The sequence below is a fragment of the Galleria mellonella genome, unplaced genomic scaffold, assembly GCF_026898425.1.
Source record: "Galleria mellonella isolate WM207_F2 unplaced genomic scaffold, CSIRO_AGI_GalMel_v1 utg352, whole genome shotgun sequence".
Lineage (NCBI taxonomy): Eukaryota > Metazoa > Arthropoda > Insecta > Lepidoptera > Pyralidae > Galleria > Galleria mellonella.
This window is the reverse complement of record NW_026442084.1, coordinates 3,307,637-3,325,885: the sequence shown is the minus strand read 5'-3', so window position 1 is coordinate 3,325,885 and position 18,249 is coordinate 3,307,637. Positions and strand designations below refer to the sequence as shown.

Genomic DNA, 18,249 nt, shown 5'->3' with positions numbered 1-18,249 from the left:
GAACAAAATTTAGAACCCCATTAGCCTTCTACTTGCGAGTCTTTCATTCGTGAAACCGCAGAAGCTGCGAAACATTTGCTGATTAATTAGGTAGGCCACGTTCAAAACAGGTTCTCAGCTTTCGGGGGCGTTAATGCGGCAAGCACATGTAATCAACGTGCATGCATGCATTTCGCTGAATATGGATGAAGTAAACAAATCTCATTAGCATATAGATGGGAAGATTCTAGCCGCTTACACCGTTAGGATGCAATCTCGAGAGAATTTTGTGTAATCGTTATTTCACTTATCTTTATGTGAGATATTTCAGATATTAATTGTTTTTCCCTTTGAGAGAATATTTTCTTTTTTTCATAAATCTAAAAATAAATAATCATGCCAAGAATATTAAAAAAAGAAATAGTTAATATATTTTAAATCTTTAGATTTATAAAATAGATCTAGTAACAATAAAATTCTTCGTTATCTTTTGTTTCTTTTTCACTGGTCATTTATACGTACATAATTTAACGCCCAACGCTCATGCGTTGTCATTCCTGAGGACTAAGTTGTTATACATTCATACTGTATAACTTCACTATTATATCTTACCTTTCAAGTTGAAATTCAGCAGAAAAATACAGTTGGATTGAGAACCTTTCTCAAGCCGCTTTCAAATAATAAAACACAATTTCTGTTCTAAAAAATCATTCGTACGTACGTTTTTAACTTTAGTAACAAACAATAGTGCAATGCACTCTTGCAAAACTCTGATTACAGCTATTAAGTTTTAATGTAACAATAAATTTTGGCGCCACTTACGCCCGTTCGCTGTGAATGGGCCCTAAAGTCGATACTTTTGGTTGACTGCCAAATGTTAACGGTTCAGATAATACGATGTTGTTTGTCCGACTGTCTGGGTGTTGGGTTACCGCTTAGTTATTGCGCGAGACATTCAATCTAATCGCGCTGTGTTGATTTTTTTAACCCGATTTATTGCTTTTTTAATTCCACTATTTTTTAGCGTCGTATTACTTTTCTTGAATCATTCGATAACGTTTCGTAGCCAATAGGTTTCAGGTTGTTTATAGGACAAACGTGCAGTTTAGGCAAAAACTTAAATAAATAAATATATTATGTGTTTATACACAGAGATAAAGGTTTTTATAAGTTATGTACCTACATAACCTACTAATAAAAAAAGGGAAAAAGAGGGAGAGAAAGCAAGAGATACGGAAATATTATAAGTTCTAAATTTCATTGTCATATTTACGTGTGACTGGGATTAAAAGTAGACTTCTTCATTATAAATCCTATGTGTATACCAAATGTCATAACGATTATTAGAGTCGTTAGTCTAGTATCCATAGTACAAGCTCCCCTTAATTATTAACTTGTTAGTTTTGTATAATATGTACAGTGGTATTTGAAAAAAAAAAACTTCTTTCGAGTCAATAGGCAACCTAAATATATTTGGACAAGAACTTAGCAACTTCCATAGCACAGTTGGTTGGTTGGTTTGTTTAGGTCCTCCTTCGTGCAAGATGACGGTCACAAAGGACAGGACAGGAGGCAAGATATGGTCAACGATTGCATTTCACAGTTTCAAAACTCTCACAAAGAAACTCTTAGAATAATTATAGATGATTACTATTATTATATTGTGATTTTATCACTATAATATATTAATTTCAATTACAGGCATGTCGAGAAGAGGTAAACCACGCGGTCCACCAGGCTCCAAGAGTTTCGTCACAGCCCTGAAGGGATGTCAGGACAAGTTTTTCATTGATTTTATTAGAAGGTAAGATATTTTTTTTATGTCAATGATTTGATCAGTTGGAAAAGATTCTAAATTTAAATTCTGCATAAAATATGGTACAGTAAGATGATATGAGATTAGGTTTAACACATTTTACCGCTATAAAGTAGCATGCTGCATAAGCATGATCATTAACTTTCATTTGTATTTCTATCCGTATGTTTACCAGAGGGAGACTTTGTACAAAAGTCGATTGCTTGGGTACCTCTGTCCCATTCGTGTTTCAACCGTGAAGCAGCTGTGTTTGCATGACTGTGTTTCAGTTTGAAGGGTGGGATATGGCGTGAATTTACTGGGTACAGAGGAATAACACCTAAGTCCTCAGGAATGGCAACGCATGGGGGGTATCATGGGCGAAACAGTGTACTCTGCTATGTCCATGGTACTGCTCATGTCTATAGGCGACGGTTACCACTTTCCATCAGGTGAGTCGTCAGCTTGTTTGCCATTCTAAGTTGTATAAAAAAAGTACTAACAATAAATTTACTACAAATCCCTCCCCTCCCCCCTCTACTCGTAATGCACATTTGTGTTAACCGACCAACGTCCAACTCCACAGGTGCCTAGAATGGGACCCAGAGAAGCGATTGACGCCGATGACGGCACTCCGGCACGCGTGGCTCCGCCGCCGGCTGCCGCGCCCGCCGCACGACGAGGACGCACCGCCCGCCCTCAACCACAACCACAACCACAACCACGTTAGTATAGCGCACCACGTCAAACGCCTCGCCCAGACTAAGTGCACAGACAAATAGGTTTGTTTATACCGCTTCTTGTTTTCCTTTTCTAACGGTGGAGCTAGACTGGAGTGCGCGGAACGGGACATAAACGATCCTTTTTCTTTACAATATCACCGTTATTCACGTGAAGAAGTCGCCCTCTAGTGTTATAGTTTGTAGTTTCTTATCAATTATTTTTATATCTACCATTAGACTTTTTTTTTTAATAATTATAATCACTACACTCTATGTTACTATTTAAATCATTTTATACATGGCATTTAATAAAATATATTGCCATGTCTTTTTTTTTATCAAAATACTATACTTTATTCGTGTGAAAGTGGCGTCCTCAATTTTTAAGAGGTTTTAAGCCATATTTATTGTACTCGAAGATCTCTAAAGTATTATTAAATGTAACAAACGAATAAAATTATTCTCTTAGATTGGTCAGAAATTAAAGTTAAAAAATTAAATTTGGAAGAACAGAGATTCGCTCGTTCGGTCTGACTCCACCTTACGCAGATGCTTGTAACGTCTTAATTGTAAAGTGTTCGCAGGGCAAGGTCTAATAAATCAAATGAATAGCCATTAATTGCTGCGGCCGTGCCCGCAGTAATTGGAGCCAAAACAACTGTTTGTTTGTTTTGTTAGATTTTATCGTTGCGGACTTACTTAATTATAGTCATTTGAATTGGTCATTACACCAATTCTATTGAATATTAATTGACGTGACAAAATTTCAATAGAGCTGTAAAATAGTTTAACACATTTGATATATATATATATATATATATATATATATATATATATATATATATATATATATATATATATATATATATATATATATATATATATATATATATATATATATATATATATATATATATATATCTATCTAGTTTGAACTATATTGGCTTTTCATAATTTAGACGTTTTGGTTTTTCAAATATTTTTACTTGACCAATATATCATCTTATATATATATTCTTTTTTGTTATAATTATTAATTATGTAATTATAATAAGTTAATTTTGTAATCTTTTGGAGGAAACTATAAAGAGTATCTATCTATCTATGTTCAAAAACAAAAAACAAAGCAGAATTTGTTATAACAATATGTGCAATACATAATGGTATAAGGAATTCATATACACAAGGGACCATTATAATACTATTATTACTTACTGAGTTCATCATCCACCATGTGACATCCCTGGTGTTACAGGCTACGGTAATCCCGTTTACCATAAGTCGGGCCGTATGCTTGATTGTCACCATAGTAGTATAAAAATCTCTTTTCATGAATACTATAACGTTAAAATCTACAATTATCTATGTTAAAAACAACATTTACAAGCATCTGTCATATTTACTATAAGTTGCTCTATTTTTTTTAACACTAGCTTTGAAATATTATTTATTTCCATGTGCATTGTAAATAAATAGTATGACATGGCTGATTTGCAATTTTGTTCTAATTTTAATTTATTGCTAACATTATGTTACGCCTCTAAATAAAAAAGATTAAAAAAAAAAACATTATGTTACGCTTAAGATCATTATACTTTTAAATCGTAATTTTTTTTAGTCTACTGCAGGGTTTAGAAAGTTATTATCTGTTGAGAAGATCCCGCAAGAAACTCAACAGTTTAGAATAACGTTCTACATGTATAGCCCTTTCAGACCTGAACGATACGGGCGTGAGTTGTAACTTTGAAAAATTCTAAAACCGCGCGTAATTCATTTTTACGCACGAAGCTAAAATAACACGATAGTGAGATTCTAAACCAGCCAATAAGAAATCATTTTAGCGGTTAGGTGGTGCAGTAGTCTCGTGCGTGCCGGCAAGATGGATTGGCTCCAAAACACGAAAATATATTTAATCTGAAAGAAAAAAAATCTTGGATCTGAAAGGGATATAGCGGATCGTGTGTTCATATTGAAATTTAAATACATAAATTGTTTTTTTTTTTCTATTTATCTATCTTTTTTATATTTTATTATATTACAACAATATTATCCGTAATAATATTTTTCAATATGGCATACGAATCACTCAATGAAATTGTTTACACTATCCAACCATGAGATAGAATGGAACGGCAGCCGGCGTCTCGTTCTACTTCATGCGACCGCTAACCGAAACCTATTTGTAGATTAATTCGCCATTTATAGAGGGGTGGGTTTTTTAAGGTATGATAATGGGATGGGAATCTCGCCTACGTTAACAATATTCACTAGCGAGACACCAGTGAGGGACGATAAGTAAGAAGGCAAGGGCAGGTCAGCCCATCGTAATGAATACACCTGGAATTCAGCACGATGGTTTCCAGATGGATCATGGGGAGGTCGACCTGTTAGGGTGTATTTTTGATGGGACTTATAGTCCGCATTACTAACAATCCCTTCCTCCCCTAAAGGGGCAGGTTATCTCTGACTGTATGGCTACTATTGTTGATAATAAATTTTCGCTTCGAGATTAGTATATAAATTGGTAATAGCTCTAAATGAGGAATCTAAAATACAATACATTTGCCCAAATGGACAAAAAATAAATCAACTGTAACGAAGCCGGTTAAATGGCTGAACATACGAGTAGATGTCGCGTCATACGTTGTTAAAAAAATTATAATTTTATATTTAAGAAACACCTGTCACTATAAAAAAACATCAAATTTGCTTTACATCAGAACTACAAATTGTTACATAGAATAGCTAATATTTCCTAGAAAAATGTTATTGTACAAAATTAACATAAATATATGCATAATGATAAAAATCCAAAATAAACATATGCAAAGTTAGAATGATTATGGAACTTCTAGAAATTTTCATTTCTGAATTAATTAAAATTTGTGAATTATATTTTAAATGAAGTAAATATACGTTTAATAATTTTATTTTTGTGTTTTTAAAATATATTTTAGTTTTTTTTTTTTTAATTAATGTCATTGTAGATTTGTTAAATATTGAATTTTCTACAAATTTCTTGCCTTTTCTATTATTCTTTTTTTCATCTATCATATATTTGAATTGACATACTACAATATAAGCGTTAGTATCTCAATTAAACGCAAAATGTGTCCAAAGTACATTATTAGAACGTACAGGAAAATTTCGTTTTATTCTCATATTGATCTAATACAATTTTGTTCCCATGATTTTGTAAAAACAAACTTTTGTTCAAAAAAAATAATATAAAACTAAACTCGATTAATTTTTTTATTGTTTACAACATAATCTATCACTTGGACACATTTTGTATTTTTCTTAGTGAGGTTTCTACCTATCTAGCTAGTTTCTTTAAGTCTGCATTATGCTAGGCTCGATTCTGAGATGCTTTTCTCATCTCCTCCTATCCTATTCATAATTTTTTGGATTATAATTACATTAAACTGCATTGATAAAAATCTATTAAAAATTTAGTTCATATAGGTCCTAAGCTAAGATTTCGTTGCGTTATCAAACTGAAATTTTAATTTTTAAGATAAGCTTAGAAAAATTTGGCCTCAGAATCGACCCTATTACTCAATTAGCAAAACATTGAACTGGAGCGCTTTTTTGATCCAGTGCAGAGCGATTTTATGAGTTTTAACGCGCTCACATAGTGCTGGTGCATTAAATTGTATCATCTAATGGGCTGAGCAGACGATGGACAATGATGATATGTGTTTTATCTATGTCGATCGAACGTTGAATCGAATGAGATCGAATGCAATAATACTGATATATAATTAATCCGTTGTAAACCCTCAGGATACTAGCTATTACAAATACACAGGTGGAATGTTCACTCAGACGGCGGACGGTTTTATTCACTGTGCACATTTCATGCAACATCAAAAGTTTTTTTTTAATCAGTGATAATGGAATGGTAACCCCGCCCGCGTTATCGGTATACGCCGGCGGGGCACGAGTGGAAGTGAGGTGGGTGACGATGAAAGCAGGTCAGTTAGCCCATCGTGACGAATTCTACGAGAATTAACCACGATGGTTTCCAGAGGGAATCGCGTGGAGGTCGACCTGATAGGATGTATTGCTAGCTAGTATTGCTAGGGTTTAACTGACCTATATGTCAGTTAAACCCCATTACTAACAATCCCTTTCTCCACGCAATATGAAGAGTGTGCTCTGTTGTTCTGAATACACTACAGAATGCGTTACATTAAATATCACTTCGAGTGTCTTTACGATAATGGCTCCATGCAATAACTGAAAATGAATCATTTACTTAAAGAGCAAACAATACAGAGCAGATAGTGGTATCTGTTCGATGAACAAAAAATCTATCGTTTGCTCAGACGAGGGGCATTTTGTTTGTAGATAGTTTTCTTTACGTTTGCCTAATCTGTTAAGACTTTTAAATCCAACAAGAAAGCATGCAATTTTAGAAGTTGTATTAGAAAGATTCCTTATAGAACCTCTAAAATTGTATAACACTAAATATACACAATGTGCAATTATATGCATATTGTGTATATTTAATATTTTATTATTAATTTATTTTATTATTTATTAATATTATTAGTACGTTAGTACATGTACTTAGTAGAAGTACTTTATATACAGGGTAATTTTATTTTATTTTAGCTATCTATTTGTAACAGTTCGTATCCTAAGCATTAATTTTACAGCGGTTTACTCATGTAGTATTTTTTTTGTATTCAATTCTATTCGATCCAACGTTCGACCAACGCAGATAAAATCCATATCATCATTGTCCATCATCTGCTCAGTACCTTAAAAAATCTCTATCTTTATATACATACATTATAGTGATGATGGTGTTAGCACGTCCCTCGTGTTGGTTGCAGAGCAATGCGGGCGGGGCGGTAGCGGTGGCGGTGGCGGGGGCGGGGGCTGGGGCGGCGGCGGCGGCGGCGGCGGGCAGCGGAGGTCGCGGCGGTTCGCTGCGAACTCCCCTCGCCCGTACACCCGTCACCTTCAATGCCTCGCACGTCGCCAGTTAGTATCTTTCTTTATATATGAAAGGGAAATTGTACCCGTCGCCTATAAACATGACCATGGATATCACAGAATAACTCCATTGTGGTGCTCATCATATTCCTCATGCATTGCCATTTAAAAGACCTAGAGCAGTGGTTCCCAAATTTATTTTGGTTACTGCCCACTTTAAGAATAAATTATTTTTTAGCGCCTAATTTTTTCATCTACTTAAAAACCACTATTACTTCAAGATCAACAAATCACCCCCCAAGCCTCTACACAACGCCCCTATTTTTTTTATGGGTCTCTTATCGCCCCCCTTTAGACCTGTAGCGCCCACAAGGGGACGTTATCACCCACTTTGGGAAAGGCTGATCTAAAGGTTATGCTTTCACATTTTATAATAAATACCATGTTTCCTACATGGCAGTGAAATTACAAAATAAGGAATATTATAAATATATTACAAACACGTATTGTATATGTGTATTCAACAAACATACAGACATGAAAGCACAGCTGCATGGTGGCTGTAACTTGAGTAGAGAAGGTGTATCTAAGCAGATATACATATATACATATCTGTCACGCCTGTCTCCCATTAGGGTAGGCAGAAACAATGGAACGCCAAATGCTTCGATTCAAACAGATCTCTTTTGCTTCCTCCAAGCAGATGAGTAAAGAGATAAGAATATCTTCCATATATCCTTTGCAATGGATTTTATGGTCAGATTTACTAATGTAAGCTAAACGTTGCGTTGTTTCCAGAAGCGAAACTTCAAGCTGCCCTGTCGGAGGAGAGCGGGTCGTCGAGCGCGGCGGCGGGCGTGGCGGGCGTGGCGGGCGTGGCGGGCGGCGCGCGGTACTGGGCGGCCGCCAAGCTGCCGCACCTGCCCGCGCCCTCCTAGCGCCCGCCCTCCGCTCGCCGCCTCGCCAAGGTATGCACGCGGCCTGCACGCCTCGCTGCCATCGTGGCGGCTGTAGGCAGTTTACCTACTGCCTTGATTACCCACTCCTACTTTGCCAGAAGAAGTGTTACACTTGTGTTTTTCCGTAGATTTTTAAAGGGATGACAATAAAGTATAACTCTGTCAGTATTATTGGTTTATGCTGAACTGATAGTTTTTTTTTTTTTTGATGGGTGAAAATGGTGCCCCGCCTGTGCTAACGGGATACGCTGGCGCTCCAGTGAAGGGTGATAGGTGAGAATGAAAACGGACCAGTTAGCCCATCATGATGAATTTATCAGGAATTAACCATGATAGTTTCCAGGGGGAACCGCGAGGAGGTCGATTTGGTTGGGTATATTGCTAGCAATGGGATTCTCAGTCTCCATTACTAACAATCCCTTTCCCCCCGCTGAACAGGTAGTGAGACATTGTAGGTTACAATGAAGCCAGGGTCCGTTGATCCACTGTGATGATTTCACAAGGAATTAAACACGATGGTTTTCAAGGAGGCCGGGTGGATGTCGACCTGACAAGATGCATTGATACCACCGATGCCAATAATTCTATATTTTACATTAAGTGTGCTAGGAATTTACAAATAAGATAGCTGCGATATTAGATACTAGATTTTTCAAGAGTGGCAACTATATTCTATGTTCCATATTATGGGAGGAGGAACGAAACAATTTATTTGCAAAAGAATTTTTATACATTTATTTCATATTATGCAATATAAAATTAAGCTATCCAATTGTGTATGTGTGTATATGTATGTATGTATATATTTTGCATATATAAAAACCGATCAATTCTGTCATTACGCAAATGTGAAAACGAATCATGACTTAACACAGATATAAATTTGATTATCTATTGACTGTAATTCGACTGTACGTTTTCCAAAAAAATAAATAAATAAATTCTATTCCGATAGAATTTAAATAAGTTCTTGCTAAGAATTTACAGGTGTGTGGGTGGTGCCTTCAGCATTCATTCTCGTGAACGTATCTCGTAGCTGTAAAAGTCAAAAGATTAGAACAATCGATCGCTAGTTTCTCTGTACCACAGGTACAACAGTTTGAAATGGACAACAGAATAACATTAACACAGTATCTGTTCGGCAGGTGTCGTCCCTAGAAGCGCCGCGGCGGACGGGCGGCGCGGGTGGCGCCGGCTGCTGCGGCGGCGCGGGTGGCGCGGGTGGCGCGGGTGGCGCGGGTGGCGCGAGGCTGGAGCTGGAGCGGCGCAGCCTCGACCTGGAGCGCGAGCTGCGGCCCGACCGCGACTCGGACGGCTCGCTCGACGACCGTGACCACCTCGTCTGATGGCCGCCGCGGCCGCCGCGCCCGCCGCGCCCGCCGCGCTGCCGCGTCCTGGCCAGGCTGCGCTCCTGCCTCCGAAACCGATTCCGTTCACGCAAGCCCCTCGCGGGCGACCGCCCGCCCGACCCCCCTGTTCCTGTCCACCTGTAGGCGCGCGTGGCGAGGCGGCGGCGACCGGCGTCCAAACTAGTGCATAGAGGCAAAATTGATCTCAGTAATAAAATAAAGACTATGAATAAGTATAACGGACATCTAGTGGAATTGTGCGAGTAATAACGTGTTTTACTGTTTTCTATGTATTATACATGTAACGTAAACGTAAGGACGTACGATGTCGGATGTGTCGGTGTTAGTGCCTACTAAGTCTGGTTTAGAATTAGGAACCTCGACCACTATTAAGGGAACTCTTTGATCATTTTACCGAAACGACATGTAAGCTTCCGGGAGCTGAATTTTTTCGCTCGCGCTTCGTTGTAAAGCGTTCGATATTTAAATTCGTAGAATCTTGCAGCGTATTACACAAGATTTTAACTGAATTTTTTGTACGTCACGCCAAAAGTGGGAGGGCGGGCGCGCGCGCACTCGTTCACGTATGGAGTCGATATTTAATTATAGACCTTAAGTTGATGCTATAATGTTTAGAGTTTAACGATGCCAATGTTATAAGGTATGTTATCGGTGGACGAGTGTGCCGCGACGCCCGGTCACACGCGCCTCGGGCCTTACAAAGTCCCGAGTCGGTGTAGCGAAGAGCGATGACTTTTATTAAAAAAAAAAATAGAAAATTCCCTCTGGAAGCCGTAGATTAAGCGAAACTATTATTGTGTGTGACTAAATAACATAATAATTTTCTACAAATTCAGATTTGTTTTTTTTTTAATTAATTTGACTAAGTTCAATGTCGTGTTATTTTAATTTCTCAAGTGATATAGTACGTTGTATTAGTAATGAAATGGTGACCTTATAATCGGAATTATTAAAGGATATAAGGGTAGTTAGTTACAAGGCCTTCGCTATTTTTAAGAGCTAAGCTATGCTATTTTTGTTTCTGTGAGTATAGTATAGCATAGATGTTGTGGTGCCTCGTATATTTTGGTTGGTGGAATATCTTTTGTTGGTATACGCGCTTACCGTGTGTAGAGGCAATGTTAAGTACATACAAATACTGCCATACAATATGTTATATGGTGTTACATATTATTATTGTATTAATCATAACCGCAATTTATTTTACTATTTACATTTATTGTTCCTTAAATATGATTTATATTTTTTCATATTAATTATACGCGGACATATTGGAGCATTTGGAATGCTTCACCGTCGAGCACAACAGCAATAAGTTATAGAAAAGTGTTAAAACATTATCATATACTTAATAAAATGAGCATTTGTTATACAAATAATACATTCGAATATACAAAATGATTAATAAAACGGTGCAATATGTTTGGTAATATGATTTGGTCACTTATTTTGTCTTCCTGTATTACTTAAAGTTTTACTAAAGGCCTATTATGATATGTATATTCGACTAAAAGCATTTCTATTTTTAGTTTGTAGTGTTTTTTTTTTTTCTTTTCGATATACCATAGACAACAAAAGGTATTGTAATACTTTTTCTATGGAATATACATAATGTATGTGTTATAAATGTATTGAGGTTAACAAATGAAATGCACGTGTTGATTGAAAGACTAGTTACAGCTGCCACTTTTGTAAGCGGTGAACCCTCGTAAAACATACACAAACATTTGTAATTCATTATATTGTATTAATTAAAATCTATACACGCACAATTGACGATCAACAGAGCCCCCTTCTCATAATTTGTTGATAAACTATCTATCTTTACGACGGCTTGTTTACGGGATCGGTAGATTGTAAAAACCGAATGACAAAGGTCGTCTTTATATACATTTTTTGTTTCATCCAGTTTAAATCGTTACTCAGTATTTATTTTAGGCCCTCTTACTAGTAAAAATTTTAAAAAATGTCATAAATGATGGTTTAATCGCCATAAAATATTACATATGCTATTTTGATATTAAGGAAAAGTATAACATTCGCTTTTTAAAAAGAAAAGATAAATTTAAAATTTGACCTTTATAAAAAGTTCAAATGTCTAATAAATCTATTATAGCTATAAAAGAGTGTTGGTTTTCTTTTTCTTAAGTTCAATTATTAATTAAAACGAAAGTGGCAATGCTACCACTGTTTTTGTAATGACTGCCTACTCTCAAGTTTAAAGAGCAGCGTACTCCTTACTTTTTTAGTGACGAAATAGTTACCTAATTCAGGACATAGGTATACCTCCCCAGAGTAAGTCCTTATAAATAGTTAACTTTATCCCAACAGATGTTATAATATGGAACGTCTGAACACTATCTATCAGTATCAGGAACTTCATCAGATAGTTTATCAACGACTAGTTAAATATTTTCATTAATTATTATAAAAATTGTTATTATAAAAAATTGACATTTAATTATATTTATATATATATATTTCATCTCATCTATTCATCACAAAATACGTAAACGTTTTATGAGGGTTCCGTACCACAATTAATTTTATTCTTTGACAGTATCTCATACTCAAAGTAGCATTTTTATTTTGATAATCGTATTAAGTTGACTGTCGTGTATTATTGTGCTCAATAGTTTAATATTATGCAGTGGACTGCAGGCTTACCGCCGAACGGAGATGTATGGGTCGCTGGTCAAGGCAGTATAGACATAATGTCTGTGCCTCGATTATGTCGAACGATTATAATTACGTTTTCGCGGTAAATCTCCAGTAATCTCGTTTAGGTACTGACAAACTGCGATGACATTAGTTTATATTTTTTTTTTTTTGGGCTAAATGCATAATCATCAAAGTTTTGCACACGAATTTGAGTTTCGGAGCTCCCGCGACGCGAAACTTTGTTGAATACGCACAAGCCCTAATAGCGGTTTAAGATATTTAGTCAATTATTGTATAGCTTTTTTTTTAATTTTACATTGAGAACGTGAGGGCTGAGACAAGTCAATTCATCAGCCTTTGGATTCAAATTGTGATAGCTTATGCTTGTCAGGTTTACATCACCGTAATTAGTTGCTCATCGGCGCTGAACTTGGAGCAATGTCCTCACATAAGCTGTCTACTTGGCATTGATCAGTATTAATCATTTTTGTTCACGTCACCAATGCTCGCATCATGGTAACTGCCAAGTACATTTAGTTAAATTCTAAGTCTCATTTGCTATTACATTTACGTATAGCAGAAGCTCTAGTTATATTTATGGCTTTTGTTCGACCGCTGCATTTTTCTGAAACCTAGTTTTGTGAATATTGTGTTCTCATTATACATTAAAGCTGGTGTTTCACGTCTTGAAACCCGTAGCGACAATGTGAATACTATACAATTGAAATAAATGAATTATATAAATAAAATGTGTATTATTTATTTGATTTTTTTTTTATACAACTTAGAATGGCAAACAAGCTGACGGCCCACCTGAAGGAAAGTGGTAACCGTCGCCTATAGACATGAGCAGTATCATGGACATAACAGAGTATACTGTTTCGCCCATGATCCCTCCCATGCGTTGCCATTCCTGAAGACTCAGGTGTTATTCCTCTGTACCCAGTAAATTCACGGTAGAAACACGAATGGGACAGAGGTACCCAAGCAATCGACTTTTGTACGAAGTCTCCCTCCCACTATAATAATAATTATTATTATTTATTTGCAATAAATATGGCGGGACATAGGCTTGACAGATATATATGTATGTAAATGTTGTTAACAAAGATGAAAATGCAAATATATCCACTACACATTCGGCTAGTTTTGCCATGCAAAATTAAATTATACACCAAATAACGTCATTTAAATATAAATAGTGCTACGACATGCAAAATAACATAGTTGTATGTCAAAGTGAAAATTGTTATACTTGTCAGTTACATAGTATATCAAAATAGATTACGTAGATATTCAAGATAGAAGGTATCAAAAGAAAATAATAATATAATCAAGCATTTTCCCGTTATTTTGTGTACGTGACAGATGTCGGATATAAGAAAACCAATTAAAGAAACCACTTCTAGATAAAATATCAGATTTTAAGATCGATCTTCAGGGGCGACTGTGAGAGCCGCATCCAATCTGGTGGAGTAGTTTTTACGTGATACTAAAACAAACATACTAACAGACATAAAATTATCTTTAAATTATTGTTTTGGCTTCTATTGCTTTTATTAAAATCCCATATAGCAGATTTACATATATTGTAATAAAAGGTAACGAGTTAAAATTTTTTATATGTGTAGTCCAATCTAAGACAACAAAATATTGCCAAATTTCATTTATAAGTAGGAAAGGTCAATGCAGATTTCGTGTAAAATTTGCGACATAGAACTGCGAGCAAACAGCACCATTGACAATAGAGCCAATTTTGAGGCACTCTCTCTCTTTTTTTATGACTTAGAATGGCAAACAATTTGACGGCTTATTTGATGGAAGGGAGTAACCGTCGTCTATAGACATGAACAGCACCATGGACTATTAAACCCATAGTATCCCTAATTCGTTGTCATTCCTGAGGATTAAGGTGTTACGCCTCCGTGCCCTTAAATTTCATTGCCATATCCTGCCCTCTGAAACTGAAATACAGTTATGAAAGCGCAATTCATGGCACAAATACGATTAGGACAGAGGTATCTTTGCAGACGGCTTTTGCACAAATACTAAAGAAATTTATCACTGATTTTAAAATTTCAATTTGATATCTATATATAGAACATTCTAAGCAGCAATATGAACAAAATTTCTGTTCTACTTGCTGTGTCCACCAGACTCCATAATTAAACAGGTTTTAATATTTACCAACCATATTATGGAATACAAAAAACATTTTTATACACATAAGTCAAAATTATTATAAATTTATGATAGTCCATTAAACAGTAATTTTGCGAATCTATCAAATGTTTATTTATTATTTAATTTATTTATTCATTAAAGTTATTATTACAATTAAAATTAACAATTAATTAATATATACCTATTACAATTAGGTTAAGAGAGTGTTACAGCTACAGAAATAGTGTCTCGGATTTAAAACATCTCTTATTATTTCTTAAATAATTTCATTATTTCGATCGCGTCTATTTCTAAATGAAAATGTGGTTATAATCAATTTTTACGCAGTTTAGTCAAAACAGAAAAAAACAAATTGTATTCAGGTATATTCTAAAAATAAGATACATCCATCATTCTTTATCCGGTTTAAACCAGTCGAATCACTTGTATACTAGATAGTGAGAGATACAACTTAAATAAGCAGATACTGAAAAAATTACACATAATTGCACATACTGAAACACTAATTTAGCGCATAGGTTACTTTATGTATTCAATATTCTTTTTGGATGCATATGGCCGGAGCCGAGAGATAGAACAAGTAACTATATATAATAAACTCCAAAGTTGATTTCAATTTATTTAATAAATTAAAAAGCTAAACGTTCATTATTTACTGAGAAAAATTCCATTTTTAATCGTAAGCCGTGATATAAACTAATTTAACCTGCTTGTTATTACATATATCGTCTCGTACATGTATAATTTGTTCAGATATGATGGTAAATCGCAGTGCAAGCAAACTATTAGATAAATATTATCTTGTATGAAAATGGTCGATTTTTAAATGTACATATAATTTCATAATGTTATGTCATTGAAGATCCTATTAGTATAATAAATACGAAAATTTGTAACTATGGATGGATGTTTTTTACCTTTTTACGCAAAGATTATGTACTTACTGTACGTATTTTAATGAGATTCGGTCACGGAGGCAGAGCCACGTAGTAGTATTGTATTGTAAAGTTTTTATTTTACATAAATTACATTGTACACATTAAAAAAAAATACAGTCAATATTTGAGAAGCTGAAAGAAAAATATATAATGTTTCAGATTAAAAACTCTACAGCTAACAACAACTAACAATAAAACAATATTACCTAGTTAAAATTAAACATACATTACAATAATAAGAAAATAAAAATAAGTAAATAAGTTTAAAGGGTGGGATATGGCGTGAATTTACAGGGTACAGAGGAACAACACCTGAGTCCTCAGGAATGGCAACGCATGGAGGGTATCATGGGCGAAACAGTATACTCTGTTATGTACATGGTACTGCTCATGTCTATAGGCGACAGTTACCACTTTCCATCAGATGGGCCGACAGCTTGTTTGCCATTTTAAGTTGTATAAAAAAAAAATTCAAAGCACTCTCTTCCATGTGTACAACTACGCTTTGAAATAAACTTCCAGCAGCAGTATTTCTAAACTAATTTGAGTTTGTAACCTTCAAGAAAAGAACATATCCTTATTTAAAAGGCTAGTTACACACCTGAAATTCGTCCGATGTTGCGACTGCTCATGGGCAGCGGTAGTCATCAGGTAAGCCGCATGTACATGAAACACGAATTGCTGATTTACGATAGAATTAAAGGTAAGATAGTGAATACCCAGTCACATAAATTCTACTGCTACTTTATAAAATGGTAAACAAATTTTCTAGGCATTATAACAGAAATATTAATTTATTACGTAAAACTCTATGAAAAAGTTGATCCGTTTTTCTCGAAGCATTTGTATGGAGACATTCTATCTATATAATCTAAGGTTTACTCCTACATTTACATTACGTCCTATTGAAACAGACTATTATGAACACAACCATTCTTTGGAATCAACTTTCAGCAGCAGTATTTCCGAACCAATACGACAACATAACCTTCAAGAAAAGAGTATATTCCTTTTTAAAAGGCCGGCAGCACACCTACAATGCCGCTGGTGTTGTAGGTGATTGTGGGCGGCGGTAGTCACTTACCATTAGGTGAGCCGCAAGCTCGTTTGCCCCCTGTGTTGTAAAAAAAAAAAAACTAAGAAGAACCTCCTTCTCTAAGTCAGTTAAAAAATAGAATATTGTCGATATGTTATCTTAATGTTATCGTAATACTATTCAAACAGCATTTATTTTAAAGCATTCTGTTTGATTACCTCATACGTAGGTTGTTGCTGGGTTCTCGAATTGCCAAATACATGAACTAATGCTTGGAAATAAGCAATGTTTTATTGCAGTTTGTCCTTTTATCGCTAATCGTTACTTGAGGCGTGTTAAACGCGGTGTCAGGGTTAAATTGTAGGAAAATAACTTCATGATTGCATCTTCCGTTGACAATTATTTATAAATACAGCTAGTTATGAAAGAAAATTTTGCTGTCTATTCGCCTAAGTCCATACCTGGAGGGAAGGGATTGTTAACAATTCGTACTAGCAATGTACCCTGTCAAGTCCTCCACGTGGTTTTCGTGGAAAACTTGCTGCTGAATTTCAATTTTATTCATTACAACGGGCTGCCTTTTCATTCTAACCTATGATCCCTACTGGTGCCCTGCCAGTATATACCGTTACAATTTCATTAACATTAATTAAAAAAAGCTCATACTTTACCAATGCCACGTTCCGTTAATCCTTATGAATATTATAAATATGAGTGAGTTTATTTGTTACCCCTTAGGACCTTAATGGTTAAACTCACTATAAAAAGTATATACTTGTTAGATGGAACAGAGAATTATATAGGCTACATTTCATCCCAATCAATAAATATATCCTGGTGACGCGGATGACGTCGCGGGTAAAACCCAGTTTTTAAAATAAGACTAATAATATTAACAAACCTGTGTTCGATTCTATTTATGCAAGTTTTTGTAAGCAATTCTCAATTCAATTAATTATTGAATAATTAATATGAATCGTTTAAAATGCTTCGAATCTCTGTTAATCATTACAGTATATTGGACCACGTAAATGAACCAAGTGTACCTTTACAAACGAATCAGCTTTCACCTTTCAGCTTTCGTTTGGACTCTTACTATCTTTTGTTCTCCAGGACTACCGAACTTACGCATCTCCAAAGAATTTATTTTAGATTTTATGATTTCATAAGAATAGTTATGGGGTGGATAAGATAAGAATCGTATTTTAAACACCACCTTAAGAACTCACTTCTCTTTGTTTACCTGTTTAGATAGTGACGGAAAGCATTTATTGAAAAAAAAAATGTTATTTATAAGTAAATTAAATTGTGCAACTGTTTCGAGCTTGTTAAACCTGTTTACCTCACCTTTAGAGTAGTGAAAGTTCTCGAATAATATGTAAACGATGATGCTGAGCAAATAATGCTAATTTGCATGTGCCAGTATCTATATTAATAGGTATATATTACGTTCATATTTTGACCTCGGTACAGGAATCTACATAATGTTACAAGAACAACGTATCTCTGTAAATACAGAGTATTATACAAACCACATCTGTATGTGGTTTTTTCTTAATGGATGATAATGGATTGGTAACGCCGCCTGTGCTAACAGAATACGCTGGCGGGACACTAATGAGGGATGATAGGTGAATAATGAAAAAGCAAGTCAGTTA

At 35.2% G+C, this 18,249-nt stretch overlaps 1 protein-coding gene across 3 annotated transcripts in view; it reads left to right on the top strand.

Annotated features, from left to right (window-relative positions):
- LOC113519381 (dual specificity tyrosine-phosphorylation-regulated kinase 2) overlaps nt 1-9,687 on the top strand; it is a 183,637-nt gene extending 173,950 nt beyond the window's left edge. Inside the window, exons 4-8 of one of the 3 annotated variants that reach the window (XM_052897111.1) lie at nt 1,681-1,783; nt 2,361-2,499; nt 7,341-7,491; nt 8,242-8,411; nt 9,548-9,687. In XM_052897111.1, the coding sequence (XP_052753071.1) occupies nt 1,681-1,783; nt 2,361-2,499; nt 7,341-7,491; nt 8,242-8,381 (533 nt within the window). In that variant the 3' untranslated portion in view covers nt 8,382-8,411; nt 9,548-9,687. Of the gene's footprint in view, nt 1-1,680; nt 1,784-2,360; nt 2,557-7,340; nt 7,492-8,241; nt 8,412-9,533 lie in introns of those variants that run through there. The other 2 variants (XM_052897112.1, XM_026904440.3) reach the window with 2 other exon arrangements.
- Nucleotides 9,688-18,249: the final 8,562 nt, after the last annotated feature.